General features: G+C 33.1%; 1 protein-coding gene across 1 annotated transcript in view; it reads right to left on the bottom strand.

The window, feature by feature from the left end:
- The window catches only part of LOC127562604 (calcium-binding mitochondrial carrier protein SCaMC-1-like), a 44,720-nt gene that overhangs the window by 15,550 nt on the left and 9,839 nt on the right, over nt 1-19,331 (bottom strand). Inside the window, exons 3-5 of the mRNA XM_051998463.1 lie at nt 14,257-14,344; nt 9,421-9,532; nt 7,540-7,698 (exon numbers count right to left, since the gene is read on the bottom strand). Of these exons, the coding sequence (XP_051854423.1) occupies nt 7,540-7,698; nt 9,421-9,532; nt 14,257-14,344 (359 nt within the window). The remainder of the gene's footprint in view (nt 1-7,539; nt 7,699-9,420; nt 9,533-14,256; nt 14,345-19,331) is intronic.

Here is a 19,331-nt window from a genome sequence, read left to right as displayed (position 1 = left end):
AATTAAATGGAAAACGAGACACAAAAGCTAACTAAAGAAAATCGCACATTAAAAAATAAAACAGGACAAATGGAAGCTAATGACTCTGTGAGACATCAAGAATCAGTCAAAACTAAAAAGAATGAAAAAATGGAAGAAAATGTAAAATACTCATTAGAAAAACAGCCAATCTAGATAATAAATCTAGAAGACACAATTTAAAAATTATTGGTCTACTTGAAGACCATGATCAAAAAAAGAGCTTGGATAGTATTCTTCAAAAGTTCATCAAGGAAAAATTGCCCTGGTATATTATAATCAGAGAGGGAAATAACCATTGAAAGAATCCATTAATTACCTCCAGAAAGAGATCTCTTCTCTTTACTGAACTCAATTCCTTCTTTTCTTCTCATTTCCCTATACTTCTTTCCTTTTCTTTTCCCATTCTGGGTCTTATTTTCTTTCTTCTCTTTCTTCATATTCCCATCTGTCCTTGATTCATGATGTCTTATTTCTGATAGATTCCATTACTGCTCACTCAGCTTCCCACTAAGTGCTCATCCCCTTTCTGGAGATATTTCTTTTCCCTGACAAGGACTTATATCCTTGTGGTCATCAGCATCTTTCAGTATTTTTTTCTCTGAGATCACTTTTCATTTACTTTGTGTACATCATATATATACATGGTTTTTTTACATGTTGTCATCTCCATTTCAATGTAAGTTCTCTGGGGACAGTGACCGTGTTTATCTTTCCTTGTATGTCCAGCATATAGTGAAATTTCTGGTCCATAGGGAGGCTTTAATAAAGGCTTATCAGCTTACTCACTGATCCCTGTATGTGAGACAAGTAAGTCTGCTGGTATTATATCTAAGGATAGTAATATTTTTGTTATATCTATCAAAATACCAATTACTCTATTCATACCTTTAAAAGAATATAACTTAATAGCAACTCATTGAATCTGGTTTTTTAAAAGTTTACTGTTCCTAGAAAAATCACTAATTGAAATAGTTTTAGATATCTAAATAAGGAATACAGTATTCTTATACTGAGATATAGGACTGTAGAATTATTCTTCCTTTCCTAAAGAAATCCCTCTTATTTCCTAAAGAAAAACTGATTTTCTCACACATATATGTATATGTATACATTTGTATATGTATATGTATTGTATATATTGTATACAATATATATTGTATATGTATACGTATGTATACATATATACATATATATATATATATATATATATATATATATATATACATCTTAATCTAGCATTAATAGAACTCTTTTATGTGTAGCTTTATAACATAAGGGGAGTAATGCTGAGACAGTAGTATCCCCACATCCTGATTAATTTCAACGTATTGTCTCCCCTCAAATGGTAAGATAGTGAGTATACGCACTGATGAGAAGATGTGAGCAACTTCTGAATGTTTTTCAGTAACTGAGATTGTCTCAATATGAATAGCTCACTGGAATTCAGAAGGATGAATTCTAGTTGGAGAAATTACCTTTTACTAATCTATCAAAGAAATCAATATACTACATTTAGACCTTTTTGCCTTATTTGTCCTTTTGTCTTTCTTTTGGAATCTGTGTTTCATAGTGGAGTAGAATAGACTAGAGTAAGAGAGGGAATTTCTCTCTTTTCTCTCCATTAGAACTGATAGATGGTACCTGGAGAAAGAAGCACATATGCTTACTCAAATGACTCAAAAGTTAAGTTCTACAGAATGGACATTCATAGCTCAAGATATGCCCATTATCAGGGCAATAATAAAGTTCCTACAGAAGCACATGGAAGAAACAAACATGTATTTACCCAAAAGGGAAATTCAAGGACAATATTTCTAAACCCCAACCTCATGTGTAGAGGAGGGAGATTTTAATTTCCTAGGTGGTATAACTCCAAAATCTAGCCTTCTAGTTAGAGAAAGGAAATTACTTATTCAGCACCATCTTAGAGATTACCTCAAATAAAATCTTTGAAGGAAAGAACTGAAAGGAGAATAAATAGCTTAAAAGAGAAAATGGTAAGCCTAATACAGTTAATGGACTCTCTTAAAATTAGAGTTGACCAAGCAGAAACAAAGAAATTTTAGAATAAAATCAAAGAATAGAAAAAATATAGGAAAAATCCATAAGGAATCTTCTTTCAAAAATATCTGATTTGGAAAACAGATCAAAGAATGATCATTTAAGAGTCTCTGGACTCTTCTTAATTGATAAATGGTCAAAGGATTTGAATAGGCAGTTTTCAGATGAAAAAAATTAAAGCTATCTAGAGTTATTAGAAAAAATGCTCTAAATCACTATTGATTAGTAATTATTGATTAAAGAAATAAAAATTAAAATAAATCTGAGATTCAACCTCACACCTATCAGATTGGCTAATATGACAGAAAAAGAAAATGATAAATATTGGAGGGAATTTGGCAAAATTAGGAACTAATGTGCTGTTGGTAGAATTGTGAATTAGTCCAACCATTCTGGAGAGCTATTTGGAATTATGTCCAAAGGACTATAAAACTGGACATACCATTTGATTCCGCAATACTACTGCTAGATCTGTATCCCAAAAAAGGGAAAAGGATCTGCATGTACAAAAATATTTTTAGCTGCTCCTTTTTGTGGTGGCAAAGAAATGATGCCTATCAATTGGGAAATCTACCAAGTTGTGGTATATGAATGCAATGGAATATTATTATGCATAAGAAATGATGAACAAGCAAATTTCAGAAAACCCTAGAAAGACTTACACAAATGAGCTGAGTGAAGCGAGCAGAACCAGGAGAACATTGTGCACACTAACAGAAACATTGTGCGATAATCCACTGTGACAGTGATCCAAGACAATTCCAAAAGACTTGTGATGGAAAATGTCAGCTACATCTGGAGAAAGAATTATGGAGTTTGAATGCAGGTCAAAGCAAACTATCTTCACTTTTTAAAAAAATTCTTTATCATTCTTTCTCATTTTTCCCCTTTTGTTCTTTCACAACTAATATGAAAATTTGGAACTCAAAATCTTACAAAAATAAATGTTGAAAACTATCCATGTAGCTAGGAAAAAAAATAAAATGCTATTAAATGCAAAAAAAAGAATCATTGAACTCTCTGAAAATCATGATTTTAAAAAGCCTGGACACTATATTCCAAATACTCATTAGGGGAAAATATACTAATCTATTATAAGCAGAAAATAAAGTGAAAATAGAAAGAATATTATAACTGCCACCTGAAAGGAGTCTCAAAAGAAATGTCTCAGGAATATGATGGCCAAATTCACATCAACAAAAAGAACACAAATAGCCAAAAAGAAACAATTCAAATACCAAGGAAACAGATTCAAGATCATACATAACTTGTTAGTTAATACTACAAAAGAATAGAGATCTTGAAAAATGATATTATAAAGGACAAAAGATGTAGACTATGATCAAAAATAACTTACCCTACAAAGTTAGATATAATCTTACGGAGAGTGGGGAGAGAGATGGGAGGAATGGACTCAATGGAATAAAGGACTTTTATGCATTTCTGATGAAATGGTCAAATCTGACTTGGAACTTTGGAAAGTAAGCATAAAAGTTAAGAGACACATAGAAATAGAAATTGATTTGAGCAATTGGGAGTACATAATGATGATAATATTGTAATGGAAAGAAGACCCAAGTTTCCCTTAAGAACTTATATCTTCAAAGAGTTTTGAGAAAGTTAAACAGGAATAACAGAGACTTAAAAGTAGACTCATTGTGTTCTGAGACTTTTAAGAGGGAAAATAGAAGAAAAAGTAAAAGAAATATACTAGTATGGAAAGGAAGAAGAAGGGAATGAATTTTGTTATTTCTCATATTTGGATTGCATGAAGAAAAGAATATACAAACATGGAAAAGGTAGGAGTGGCAACAAGCATGCAATGAATCTTATCTCTTGATGGCTGAACACAATCCATAAACACACAAAACATTTGGTGTAAAAAAAATATCAAACTCAACAGAGAAATAGTTGGGAATAAGGATGGAGGTAGTTAAGAGGGAGAATAATACCAGACAGGTATTATTAATAATAATAATTAATAATCTGGTCATAGGCAAACAAATTCCCTGATTCTGAAGAGGAAAGACAAAAAGGAAAAAGGAAAAGAAATAAAAAATAAAAGCTACATAGCATTGGGGAATAGATGAACAAAGTATCATATAAAATGTAAAGAAATAATATTGTATTTTTAAAAATTATTAGGGATGATTTCAAAGAAATCTTAGAAGGCTTATACAAACTTATTTAGAATAATGTAAGAAAGCCAAAAGTACAATTTATACAGCAATAACATTGTAAAAATAAACAAGATTGGCAAGCTTAAGAACTCTGATTAACATAATAACCAACCAGAAGCCCAATAATAAAAATATTTTATTCAGCTCCTGACAGAAAAGTGATAAACTTGAGATGAAGAAAAAGACATATTTTTTTAAAATAAAAATTTTAACTGCTCATTTGTTACATATTTTGAAAACTTTTTAATGTACAAAAGAGAATAGAAGAAAGCTCAGAAAAAAAATTTATAGCAGGCCAACTTTAAAAGTAATACATTGAATTTATTATATTTTTTCAAAATAAGTGGTATGTAATTGAGATCCACAGTTTCATAAAAATCCCCTTTTATATTCTACTTTTTACATGGAAATTTTTGGCGGCTGTTAAGAATAAAAAAAATTTTAAGGAAAAAAAAAACTAAAGATTACAAACACTGATGTTATAAACCTGGTGATTAGGAAAAAGTTCTCCAGAATTTTCAGAATAAAATTAACAGCTAACCCAAAGGTAATTGAAAAATTCACTAAGCATATTATCATTGATGGAAAGCTGAAAAGTTCTTCAGAAGCCTATTTTATAATACGTTCTTCAGAGGCCTATTTTATAATACAACTTCTCTCATTTTCCTCATTGACTAACTTCTATTAAAGAAGTAGTGCACTGATGCATTGTTGGTGGAACTGTGAACGAATCCAACCATTCTGGAGAGCAATTTGGAATTATGCCCAAAAAGTTACCAAATTGTGCATACCCTTTGATCCAGCAGTGTTTCTATTGGGCTTATATCCCAAAGAAATACTAAAGAAGGGAAAGGGACCTGTTTGTGCTAAAATGTTTGTGGCAGCCCTGTTTGTAGAGGCTAGAAACTGGAAATTGAATGGATGCCCATCAATTGGAGAATGGCTGGGTAAATTGTGGTATATGAATGTTATGGAATATTATTATTCTGTAAGACATGACCAGCAGGATGAATACAGAGAGGATTGGCGAGACTTACATGAACTGATGCTAAGTGAAATGAGCAGAACCAGGAGATCACTTTACACTTCGACAACGATATTGTATGAGGATGTATTCTGATGGAAGTGGATTTCTTTGACAAAGACTCAATTTCAATTGATAAATGATGGACAGAAGCAGCTACACCCAAAGAAAGAACACTGGGAAACGAATGTGAAATATTTGCATTTTTGTTTTTCTTTCTGAGTTGTTTTTTACCTTCTGAATCCAATTCTCCCTGTGCAACAAGAGAACAGTTCGGTTCTGCACACATATATTGTATCGAGGATATACTGCAACATATTTAACATATATAGGACTGCTTGCCATCTAGGGGAGAGGGTGGAGGAAGGGAGGGGAAAAATCAGAACAGAAGCGAGTGCAAGGGATAATGTTGTTAAAAAAATATATATATATTACCCTGGCATGGATTCTGTCAATATACAGTTATTATAAAATAAAATAAAATATTAAAAAAAAAAGAAGTAGTGTAAATGATATCAAGAAAACATTTGATCAGAAAACGAAATAGACGAGTCATAAATTTATGGAGTATTTTAATCTGATTTTTCTTGTGCAACATGATAAATGTGGAAATATGTTTAAAAGAATTGTACGTTTGACCTATATTCGATTATAAGCTTTCAAGGGGAGAGGGGAGAAATGGGAAAGGGAGGGAGAAAAAAATTGGAACACAAGATTTTGCAAAGGCAATGCTGAAAACTATCTTTGCATGTATTTTGAAAAGTAAAATACTATTACTATTTTTTTTTAAAGAATAAAAGATTCATAGAGCAACTACTAGGTGACTTAGTAGATAGCATGCTGGGTTTGGAGTCAAGAAGATTTCAATTCAAATCTGGACTTAGACATGTGACCTTGGGCAAGTCTATTCATCCTGTTTGCCTCAGTTATTCAACTGTAAAACGACCAGGATAAGAAAATGGCAAACTATGCTGTAAGGAATCCTGATGAGTAGGAATCTTAAGCAAGTCTAAACCATGCTCTTTATATAACTTTTTTGCTGAGAACATGAGAACATACTTGCAGCTATCCAGTGGAATTCCAGGAAAGCACAAAGAAGTTGAAAAGCCACTATTCTGGTGCCTTAATTAATGCATATCCTTTAAGGCAGGCCTGTGTTTACCCCCAGAAACCTGTCCAATTTCTGGAGTAAATATAATCCCCCTAAAGGAATGAACAAATATTCTCCTTGGTGGGCCTCTTGTGGTGGAGCATGCTGTACCTGAGAGGCTGTTACATCTCAAGAGTCACCTATCAAATGAAAATACTTAGTATAGTGCCTTCTTCTCAGCCCATTAAAAAACCCTTAATAGAAAAGGTCTTGGAAGATTTGGGCTGGGAAGTCTTGTACAAACTTTGCTAGCGATGGCTCCCACTCGAACTTTGAATAGCTGTGACCATGGGTCCTCTCAGCCAAGGAATTCAGATGTTGGTGGTTCCTCAGAGTAGTGATTATGTATATTGTATGTTGTTTCTTTGTTATGGTGGCCACTGTATTTGATAATTGTGTTATGTTACTTTTATGCTTTGAGTTTCCTCTTTCCTTATGTCTAATTAAAACGAGATTCTAAGCAGCAAAAAACTTATACCCACCCTCTTTAAAACTGTGCTTATTGAAATGCAAATTCCAAACCTAGATTAATCTTACATATGTCAGTATCTTTGCAAAGAAAATCTCCATGAAGAGTCAGACTGGACTGAAAAACAACTGAACAGCCATAAATTCTGACTAAGACTCTGGAAACACATCAATTCCTCACAGAATACAAAATAACAAGTTTGGTAAATCACCATGGGAGATCTGTGGAAAAAACAAGGACAAGATTCAAAACATCTGAGACAGATAACACATGGAGAGGCTGTGATCTGTATAGATGGAGGAAAGGGTGTCTGCATAATGTGACAGATTCACTACCTCAAACAACATGAAAGTCCAATTAGTCTCCAAGCCATAAAAATCTTGTTCTTATGAACCCTCCCATAATTTCTAATAAAATGTTTAATTTACATAGCCCAAGTGTCATAATTAAGAATAATTAAGAAGTCTAAATTAATATTAAATTGTATTTAAATCAATACTAAATTGTACTTCTCTAATAAAATTAAATTCACATATCAAAAGTACTGCTTGGATTAGAAATACTTCTTTTAAACAGTACCAAGCCTTTGTCACATTACTTTTAACACAGACAGGTGAACTATGCAACTACCTACTTGCATAAAAATTTTCAGACGATCAAATGGTGCTGTGCAGGTTCTAGAGACTGCACCAGCTATTCCACCTGACAACAGACTCCTCCACCACACCCCAGATTTTTTTTCTTCTTCTGTGAAGTCATCAGGAATAGTTAAAGCATCCCCTATGTCGATCCCCTAAGGGAAAAGGAGTTATTTAATATTTAAATTAGAAATGGATCATGTCAAAAAGGCAGCATGACATAATGGGGAAGTGTTTGAAAGTCAGCTAGTCTATGTTCAGATCCTATTTCAATTCCATGCTTATAAGGATCCAGTGAGGGTTCTATATTATACAACCTTAGATTTGCCTTATTAGTATAATATTTATCTGATTTTCTGTACAGGCCAAAAGCCATTTATTGGGGCTTTTCTTAATTTAACACATAGAATCTGGATGTGGCCTTAATTTAGTAAACAGTTTTGGCAAGTGTCTTCTCTGTTCTTCCTTAAACTCTTAGTTCCTATTTTCCTATTTATTATTACCTTACACTGTCTACTCACATACTTATTTACTATACTACTGGGCAGATAGTCATGGGAATCATAACAAGAAATGATTTTCATACAGCTGCCTTAAATTATGGTACAAGGCACTGTACTAAGAGTTGGGAATATAAAATTAAATAAAATATAATCCCTGTCCTCAAGGAGATTTCAATCTAGTTGGCAAAAGAGATAAAATTTGTACAAATAAGTATGCTGTCAAGTGGAAGAGAACAAAGATATGAGTATAAATTAATGCAATATCAATTCACATAAAATTGGGATTGGTTTCAATTATAAACCACCCTCCTCTACAAAAAAAGTTCCATTTTCTTCCTAGATAGATTAACTTTCTCCTATCTCACATAAGAGAGGTAATATGGATCAAAAGTCTTGACAGGAGCATATTGAGGGTTTCTCCTGATGCCACACATATGACTATATTTATGGCAACTACTAAAGCTTATTACCCTAAAACCATTTCTATTTTCTAGAGCTACCTCCTACAGGGGGCTTTTTCTGATTTTTCTAATTGCTACTACTCTCCATCCTGAAATTACTTTGCATTGTCTTTGTATGTGTTAAGCATTTACTTATTTGTGAACAAGTGAAAAGTGAGATTTTTGATTAATATATTTTGCAAATTATGCTGCTTTGATCTTTAGAATAGTTAATACACAACTCCCAAATTTCTCTTTGCAATCTTGCCTTAGTTACTTAACTTTCAGTCACATCTGATTCTTTGTGACCCCATTTGACGTTTTCTTGGCAAAGATACTAGAGTGATTTGCCATTACTTTCTCAAATAAAAAACTGAGATAAACTGGTTAAGTGAGTTGCCCAGAGTCACACAGCTAGTAAGTGTATGAAACTGGATTTGAACTCAGGTTGGTGCTCTATCCACTATGCTACCTAATTGCCCCTATTCACCCTTGCAGATATTCAGGGGAACCACAGGAAAATACAATTTTAATACCGAGAGTCCTGTGTTAAAGAATATCAGCCCTGTACATATTCTTAACCTGGGATCCCTGAATTTTTTTAATAGTTTAATAATTGTATTTCAATTTAATTGTTTTTCTTTGAAATCTTGTTTAATTTAAATAATCCAAAAACATTGTGAGGCTTCACCACTCTGTCAAAAGGAGTCTATGATGCAAAAAGATCAAAAATTCTTGGCTAGGGAGCAGGAGGGATAATTGGAAACCATATGCCCTTCCCAGGTTCCCGACCCTATCACTTTGACTTCTGTAGTCTAAAACTTCCTAGGTAAGGGGTTGATCTACTAAGTTTCTTAGGATTTCCCTATATGATAGCTATACCTTTCACTGATAGCATAAAATAAACATGAAGTAAAATACAAACCACACTTACAGTAGAGCGTTTCCAAAATCGTACAATTTCTTCAACGTTTGTCGCTGGATTAAATAAAAAGTAATCTCTCCATTCATTCCAGTCCACTGTCATGGTCCCATCAGTATCGATGCTGAAATAATAATAATAATCAACCTGGTTTAGCATGTCTGCCAAAATAGTTTACCAAAGTGTGGCTGCTTCTTAGAGCCACAGGTGAGAGTTAGGTGAATCAGGTAAACTCCAAAAGTGGAAAGCAGCCCTATAAAGAGCTGAAGGTAACTAATGGGTCTCAAACCCTACAGTGAATTAGAGGGATATCTACCCCAAGCATGTGAATACTTCCTCTGGTGGAATAGGCAGATGAGAACGATTTGTTCCAATGGCCATGAAGGCAGAGAAGTAAATGTTGTGGAGTGCTTAGAGTTTGGTTAGACATTGAAGACACCAAAGTCATCCACTGCATATCAAGTCAACACCAGTTGCCTTGACTCTGTTCTACCACTGGACTGTGATGACACTGGAAGAGAGAGTGAAGCTGTCAACTTTATATAACTCTGCTATCCTTAACTCCAGTTTTCAACATGAATCAAAAGACATCACCATACCATTTTTTAAATAAGAGCATGTTTAAAACTTATGGTATAATTTACAAACAAAATTAGAAGGAGTAATTAGCATTAAATTAATTAGCATTAGTAATCCATCTAGATGGAAAACAATTCCAAATTATGTATTAATGACAACTACTACAGTTGATTACCCTAGATCCATTTTCATTTTCTAGGATTTTTTTGCTCATTCCTTCTCTTGGAACACCTTGCTCTCTTCAGGACTTGGTTCAAGAGATACTTCCTACAGGAAGCTTTTCCTGATTTTTCTAGTTGTTAATATTCCCCATCCTGAAGTTATCTTGTATTGTCTTTGTATGGATTAACTGTGTGCAAGTGAAAGCGGAGTTGCTTGAAGACAAAGACTTTGTTCTTTCGTTTGGGGGTTCTAGGTCAGTGTCTGGCACACATTAAGCCCTTAATAAATGTTTGTGTATTGGAATAGAGCTCTTTCTCTTACCTGTCTAGTGGTTGTTATTTCCCCAACTTTAAAAGAATTTCATACAAAAGCCTTTCCTTTCTGAGCTACCGATATGGAAAAAGGACTGTATATCCAATCCAGGACTCAAATAACTTGGAACCATTTGAAAGCAAACTAACAACCACCTGAAGGAATTACAGACAATTCTCTAACATCAGGATTTAATGAGAGAAATGTGTACAAATACAATATTTTCTCCATGATGATTTTCAAGCTATAGTGGACTTGGAAGAAAAGAAAGCTCTACTATTTCAATGAAATTACAGCTCTAGAAGCTCCTTCTGCACTGCTGGCATTAATTATTCAGAAATTAGTAATTAAGCAGTAACACAGCAATACAGCATTATTGTTTTTTTTTATTTTAATTTTATTTTATTTAATAATAACTTTATATTGACAGAATCCATGCCAGGGTAATTTTTTACAACATTATCCCTTGCACTCGCTTATGTTTCGATTTTTTCCCCTCCCTCCCTCCCACCCCCTCCCCAAGATGGCAAGCAGTCCTATATATGTAGATATGTAATGCAGCATTATTGTTGATGTAACCACATCCTCTACCCTTCAGAACCAGCACCAGCACCAGCAAACTCTAGCAGTTCTTACCCTAAACTCAAATAAATACTCAAATGCTTTCATGCATGAGTAATCTCATAAATTCAGGCGAGTTTTTTATGAAGAATGCAACCCAACCACACCTGTCCAACCTATGTGACTCTCATACATGTTCTTCTAAAAGCTCATTAGCAGGAAGTCTACCCAATGTGCCAGAGGCTTAATTTCACTTTCTTTCAACAACAGAAGAATCAGAGGGGTATTCTCTCACTGTGTTATCCCTCATTTTTTTTTATGTGACCAGTCCATCGCCTCTTCATTAGCAGCAAATACTTCTGACAAGTATACGTCACCCTTTTTTTTAATGATTCCCTTCTATCCATGCAGACTATACTCATCCATTCCTTCCCATCTTGTATGATTATCATCCATATCCTCCCATTAATCTTAGAAGGCCTTTATCTAGGTTTTCTGGTATTATATGGGTTTTACTGCAACATCTGGGCTGCCTACCTATTATTCCTCTCATTAACCCACTTCCTTTTCCTAGTTAACACATAGATTTCCTAGATTACATATCTTAGGCCATCCCTTGTGCACCAGTGTTCATGGTAACATTCTGCTGCATACTTCCAACTACAATATGTTTGGGGTTTTTTTTGTTTTTGTTTTGTTTTTTTACTCTTTGAATCACTAGCAATTTTGAGTTCTTGGAAAATATAGCATTGCTTATTGACCTATAGACTTGGAAAAATAAAATGCTTTAAAAACTTGAAAGCACTGAAAAACTTGAGTTTGGGGGAAACAGTGGGGAAAGTTTGTTTCGGAGAGAATATTAGGATCATTGAAAGTCCTGTGCAATTTTCCAAAAGAAATTTATCCCATTCTTTTTCAGTTCAGTTCTGGATTCAGTTCATTGTCCATCTAAAGTGTCTACCCAAGATATATCATTTGATGAACTAACTAAATAGAATGCTCAGCCAACTACATGTCATAATCTAGATAGTAGACATTCTTTACCCACCAGTTCTTTTCTATATTTACTGCCAAGCTAAATATTCTTGAGTGCCCATGGGTTTATTGAGAATTTCTGTAGCATTCTAGGACTTGATGAAAGCAGTACAATCTCACTCTTTAGAAGTCTCTAGGGAAACCTCATCTTCTATAGGCATCTCCTCTTCCACTTGGACTTTGAACTGACTGTACTCCAAGACAGTGTCAAATACTTCTGACCAACATATGTCTTCCTGTTTTATGCCTTTCTTGCTCTTCTGTTTCATCTAACAAAGAATTCTATTTGATCTTAGCCTAACCATGGGAGACATCTTATTGAAGAAGAAACCTTCAGGATGCATTTATCTCTACAAAATTAAATTTTTTTAATGTAATACACAAACATTAAGCACAGTGTGGTCTTGTATTCTCTGTACTTTTCAGTGAACTATGTGACTGAAAATGTGATCTTTTTTTTAACCCATCTCTACACATATACACACGTACATGTGTGCACTCATGCGCATGTGCAAGCAGATAACACACACATGCATGCATGAAGCTTGCCTGGAGCACCAGAAAGTTACATGGCTTATTCATGTTTACCTAGCTACCATTTGTCAAGAGTCAGGACTTGAACATAGTGACATATTTGTGAAAGCCTGCCTGTTCCCTTTTCATTTTTTCAGGGAGAATACATTTAATATATGTGTGGAATATCTTCATAAAGATTTTATAGAGAGAAAAAAGAGCAGATCACTCAGTAATAATTAGTGTACTTTTGACCACTTTTTGTTAGTTAATTCTTACCCATCATTCAAGAGTTCCCCTGTTTCATGTATCTTGATTGCAATTCACTTAACACATTCAAAATGTGTTGCCTACGGCACAAAATTCTTCTGTGTATATTTGATCTAGACTACCTTCCTATCTCTGTCATCTTGCTTCACTTCTCCTTTTATCATAAATCCCTTCAGAGACTAGACATTAACCATACATATATAGTTGGATTTTTTGTTTTTTTTAAAGAAGAAGAAAGAAGAAAAGAAAAAGGAGGGAGAGGAAAAGGACAGGTATAGTCATTGGGTCAGATAACAGTCTTTAGAGTTTCAAAACCACCACTATCCTCTTAACTGAAACTTAACTAGTCCCTTTCCTTCTGAAGCTAACAGTCTTTTTCAGGGCAAAACCTGCCTCCTGTGGTTCTTATTTTTGAAGAAAGCCTCGTTCACTGAGCTCGTTGAGCTCATTTATAATATAAATGAGTTCAGTGAATGAGGCTTTCTTCAATAATAAATCATAATATGACTTCTGATCTACTGGCATCCTAATCTCCTTGAGTTTGTTTGTTTGATGTTTTTCTCCCTCTTTGCCTTCATATACTAGCAGTACTTAGTCACTTAGTTTTGGCTCATTCTAATCAAGCTCCTCTGGAAGATGGTTATTTGCATTTTCCTAAAGCATGGGTCTAATGACTTTACCTCTGTATTCTATAAATTCCAGTAGCTCTCTGTGACCTCTATTTCAAATAAAATAATCCTCTGACTTTAAAACTCTTCACAATCTTGTCTTTCCATAGCAGTCCAGTCTGTTTACATGTAAACTCCCCTTCACACTTACCACAATCTAGCTACTTTAAGCTACTTACTTTTATCATACTCTCTACCTTTGAACTGACTGGTTCCCATGACTGAAATTGTCTTCCTTTTCTTCTCTGACTCTTAAGTTTCCCTAACTTCATTCAAGACATAGCTCAGAATCCCATTCCTTGCAGGAGACCTTTCCCAATCGCCTCTCTGCTAATGCATTCCCCTTTGAAATTACTTTCTATTTATCTTGTATATATCTTGTAGGTACCTAGTTATTTATAAGTTGTCTCTCCCACTAGACTGTGTACTACTTGAGAGCACAGATTGTTTTTACTTGCTTAACTCAGTGCCTGGCACATAGTTAAGGGCATGTAACAAATGTTTATTGACTTATTGAGTTTCCACAGTATCTTTTTTAAAGTCCATATGTATATATGTATATTTGTGAACATACATTGTACATACATACACAGTCAATCCAATAAACAACATACGTAAGTCAAATAGGTGTTTCATATTATTAAGGAAAAAGAAAAAAGGACCATATTTCTATGGATCATAGCTTCTATTATGGAATACCAAAATGAAAGCTTTAAAAAAATTATCAAAAATAAAAATAAAGGCTAACCTTTGAAGAATTTTCTCTGCCTGTTGTTGAGTAATATCTACACCTAGTGTCTTGAGAGACTGGATAATTTCTGAGGCTTCAATTATTCCTTGAAAAGAATGAAAAGAAATATATGCCATTTGAAAATTTTTGAAAAGAAACTGATGCCAGAATTTTAGGGGCACTGTTGTAAGTCTATAAAATTCCAAAAGTTAAGATAATACCTGGCCTTTATATACAAATATAATACCTGGCCTTTATGTGCAAAATAAAGCATCAAGAGTGAAGAATCCATTTGAACTTGTAGGAAAACATCAAAGAAAACCATCTGCTTTTTAACATATTTTTGTTAATATCTTTTGTTTTCATATGATTTTCATTTCCTAATGTATTCCTCCCCACCATTCTAAAAGTGTCATTTCATATGAAGAAAGGGAGAAAAGCCATACAACAAAATTAACACGTAAATGAAGTCTGACATTTATAACATGCTGGCTTTTACATAACCAGGGCTCCCAATTTCTGAAAAGAAGGATGGGAGTACATTTTCATATGTCCTCTTCAAAACCAAGAGTGGTTGTTATAATTTTAAAGGAGTTAATATAGACTCTTTGTTGTGTTTCTTTCACATTTACAGTGGTGGAGCCATTGTTTGTATATTGATTTACAGCTTCTGCTTATTTCAATTAGTATCAGTGTGTGTATAAATGCCCATGTGTCTCTCTTTGGTCTTCATATTCATCATAACCAAGCTTTATAGCTAGAAAAGATCTTAAGAGGCGAGTCTCTTATTTTTTACACATAAGGAAAATGAGCCTGAGAATGACAAAGTGATTCTTGCTTAGAATTAGTTCAGGAAGAATAAGAATTCAGGGCTTCCCAATTCAAAGCCCTATACTAGGGTCCATCTAGGTCTTATCTTATAACATGATAATATTAAATTATATTCAGGTACCACAATTGGTATGGCCATTCTCCTATTAAGGGACATCTACTTTCATGTCTTTCTACTGCTGAAAAATACCATTATTTATAAATATTTTTGTGTGTATGAGGCATTTCTTTTCAACAGTGATCTCCATGGAGAGTACTATATGCCTAGCAATGGGCTTTCTGGGATAAGGGATATATCTTAGTCAATTTCTTAACCTAAATCAAAATTGCTTTCCAGAATAATTAGACTAATTCAGTTTTACCAAGAATCTCTTAGTGGGCCTATCTTTCTATAAACTCTCCAGCAATGACTATTCCCATCTTTTGTCAACTTTTCTAATTTTCTGGATGTGAACTGAAATGTAAAGGTTGCTTTGATTTATCCTTCTTTTATTAATAGTTATTTGGAATATTGTTTTTCATTTGGCTGCTAATATTTTGCAGTTCTTTTGACAGGCACTTTTCCTCATCCTATAACCATTTATCCATTAAAGAATGGCTCTTGATCTTATGTATTTTGGCTTGATCCCTATATATATACATATATATATATAGCTATCAGACTTTTATCATAGTTTTGATATCATATAATTTAGATTATCCAAAAAATGTATTCATCTCTATAATTTATTTTGTTAAAGAAAAATACTTCTGCAGTCATAAGTATGAAAGATATCTGATATAGTTCTATATAATTTTTAATGTAATCACCTAAAGTCTTTCAAGGGTCATAGAGAGAGCCAGAGTTGGGAAACAGTTTGGGCATATTTTTAATATCTTGAGAAAAACATAAAAGGAAAGGAAAAGTGAATACACTAGAGAGAAGAAAAGATGGAGGAAGATGGTGCTACTCATCTCACATAACAAGGGTTCTCAAGATTATATAATTATTAAAGAAAGAGAAGAGGAACGGATTAATGAAATATACCTAAAATCTTACTTTCATCTAAACCAGACAAAGAAGGGTTAAATACATATGCACAGAGTTTGGTCTAGAAATAAACTAACCTCAAAAGAGAATAAGGTGGAAACATACAGAGGGGTCATAGAAATTAAAAGAGAATATAAATTCAAAGAGGAATTAATCATGAACAAAACAACCCTAACTTCAGAGGTGGATAACATGAAGAGAGAATAAAAGAAAATAAAATGTAAGAACTTGTGAATGGGGATTAGATAAGGACAAGAGAAGAAATATAGGGAATGGAAACAGACTGCATAAAATATAGATTGTTAGAGCTAAGTGTAATCCTCCCTCACTACTCTCTGCTTTGTAGAGAGGGAGGTTTAGTGGATCAAGAAAGGAATCTAACAATATATTATTTACAAGAAAACATCTGAAACATGAAAATTCCCACAGAGTTAAAAATAATGAGTTGGAATAAAATTTATTATGCTTCATGTGAACTCAAAAATCAGGCATAGTAAGCATAGTCTCAGACAAGGCAACTGTAAAAATAGAATTGATTAAAAGAAATAGAGGAAAGTACTTATGCTTAAAGAGACTGGATAATTAGTATCAATATTTTGTATATATAATACACACATATATTATATATATATAATGCAAATACATATAGATTATAAATAAAGGGAAAGTTAAACTATTTACAAGGAGAACTATAGTAAAACTAAAATACTTAGGTATCTCAATGTACACATTGTAAGACAATGGTATGCCTTAGACCCAAATAAAATCTAACCAAAAGATAAGCAAGAAAACTTAGATTTGCTAAATCTATGGTGATTCTTAATAGAAAAATGTGTGTATGTATATATGTATATATTTCTCAGCTATGCATAGCACCCATACAAATATTAGCCATGTTACAAAATATTAAAACTTTATAACACCTAATGTGCATTTTATAGTACAATAAAAAATAATGTTCACTAAAGGTATTTTGAAGAAAGTATTAAGATAGTCATTAGAGACTAAATTACTTAATCCAAAAAAATTGATAGGTCAAAAAACAAATCGCAAAATAGAAAATTTAATCAAAGAAAATTATAACAATGAAACAAGATACCAAATCTCTTGGGATGCAACCAAAGAAATACTTAGAAAAAATTTATACATCTAAATATATTCATTGAAAGACAGAGACAAAGAAACAGAAAGAAATAATGAATTGAACATGGAGCTTAAAAAAATTTGAAAACCAACAAATCCTGCCTAACACAAAAGTAAAAATTCTGAAAATAAAACAAGATATTGCTAAAAATTAAAGCAAAAGAAAAATTGGTGAAGTCAAAATGGTAGATCAAAAAGAGTACTCTAGCTAAGGCCTTCCAACTTTTTCTTCCAAACAATTTAAAATAACATGTTAAATTGAATTCTAAAGAGGTATAATCAATCAAAGATCAGTTAGACATTTTTTTCAGTCCAGTACAACTTGGGAGGTTAGAAGAAGTTTGTAGCACTGGGGTGAGGAGTAACTAGGAGTGCATTACAGAAAAGGATATTAGTTGTCTACTTTAGAGGCATTGGAGAGAGCAATAGCTGCAGCTGTATCAGGAGCACTGACAGCCCAAAGACAGTAAAGGGATTGAACATTTGGTCAGAGATTATATGAGACCCCTGTGCTAGCATTGGATGCAAGTGCACCATTTTACAACAATGCCCAGTACCTAACTTCTTGTGGGTTTTTTTTTCACAGATCCAGGGCAGAAAGGATTATTTGTGATATAAGGGAGAAGAGGTCCTGGTTCCAGATCATAGTTCCGGGACAGAGAGAAGTGTTTTAGTATGATGTACTTGAGTACAAGTTGCAATTCCAGAGAAGTGAGGAGTTGTGGTTGCCAGAGAGCAAGAACTCTACTTTGGAAAGGAGGGGAATACAGATCAGAAAAACAGCAACCACACATCTTGCAATTATAGCACCTTAAAAACACTAAAAACTTAAAGATCCCTAGAACTAGCTATGAAAAACTGCAGGGTAAAAAATTCTGAAGCCTAAGATAGTGACCAGAGTAAGAGCTTAACTCTCACATAGAGTCTATAGTCAAGATATAGACCACAAAAAATTAGCAATTTTTTTTAAAGAGCCGACTATATAAAACTACTATGGTGGCATGGAAGTTCAAACTCAGAAGATAATGATATGAAAAGTTTCTATCCATAAGCAAAGTTTCAAGGAAAAATGCAGATTTGATATAAGCTTTATGAGAATTGCTTAAAAAACTAAACAAAGAGATTTATTAAAAGCAAAAGAAAATTATTTTAAAAATCAAAGAATAGATTCAAAAATAGAGAAAACTGGGAAAATAAATGAGAACAATGAAAGAAAATTATGAAAAGAGAATTAGCAACTTGATTTTTAAAAGAGGCACAAAAATACTGAAGAAAATAACTTAAAAACAAAATTAGCCAAAGGGAATAAGAAGTTCAAAGCTTTACTAAAGAAAAGAATTCTTTAAAAATCAGAATTGGCCAAATGAAAGCTAATGACTCTTTAAGGTAATAAGAAATAATCAAAATCAAAAGAATGATGAAATGGAAGAAAATGTGAAATATCTCATTAAAAAAAAAAAAAAAACAATTGACCAGGAAAACAGATTGAGAAGAGATAATTTTAAATTATTGGACAACATGAAAGCCATCATCCAAAAAAAAAAAACCCAGAAATCATATTTCAAGAAATTATAAAAGAAAACTGTTCAGTTATTTTAGAACCAGATGGCAAAATAAAAATTGAAAAAATGCATTCATCATCTCTGAATGAAATGCCAAAATGAAAACTCCCAAGAATATTAAGAGTCAGAGCTCCCAGATCAAGGGAAAAATACTTGAAACTGCCAGAAAGAAATCATTCTGTACTGGATGTACTGGAATGTATAATCATAGATTAACAGTCAGGAATACATATGTTTTAGCAACTATCATAATAAAAGAGCTGAGGTCTTAGGGTAAGACAATATATTACAGAAGGCAAAAAAATTAAAATTATAACTCAACATAACCTATCCAGTATAATTCTATAAGGGGGGGGGGGGGGAAATGAACATTTAACAACTAAAATAGAGGACATCCCAGTATTACTGATTAAAAGACTAAAACTGAATAGACAGTTTTTAACATTTAGACAACTCAAGAATGACATAAAAAGGTAAATATGAGGAAGCTAATTAGGTTAAACTGTTTACATTCCCAAATGGGAAAA

This window comes from Antechinus flavipes, chromosome 4 (genome assembly GCF_016432865.1).
Source record: "Antechinus flavipes isolate AdamAnt ecotype Samford, QLD, Australia chromosome 4, AdamAnt_v2, whole genome shotgun sequence".
Lineage (NCBI taxonomy): Eukaryota > Metazoa > Chordata > Mammalia > Dasyuromorphia > Dasyuridae > Antechinus > Antechinus flavipes.
Note: the sequence above shows the minus strand (reverse complement) of the source record. Positions and strands in the feature narration are given on the sequence as shown.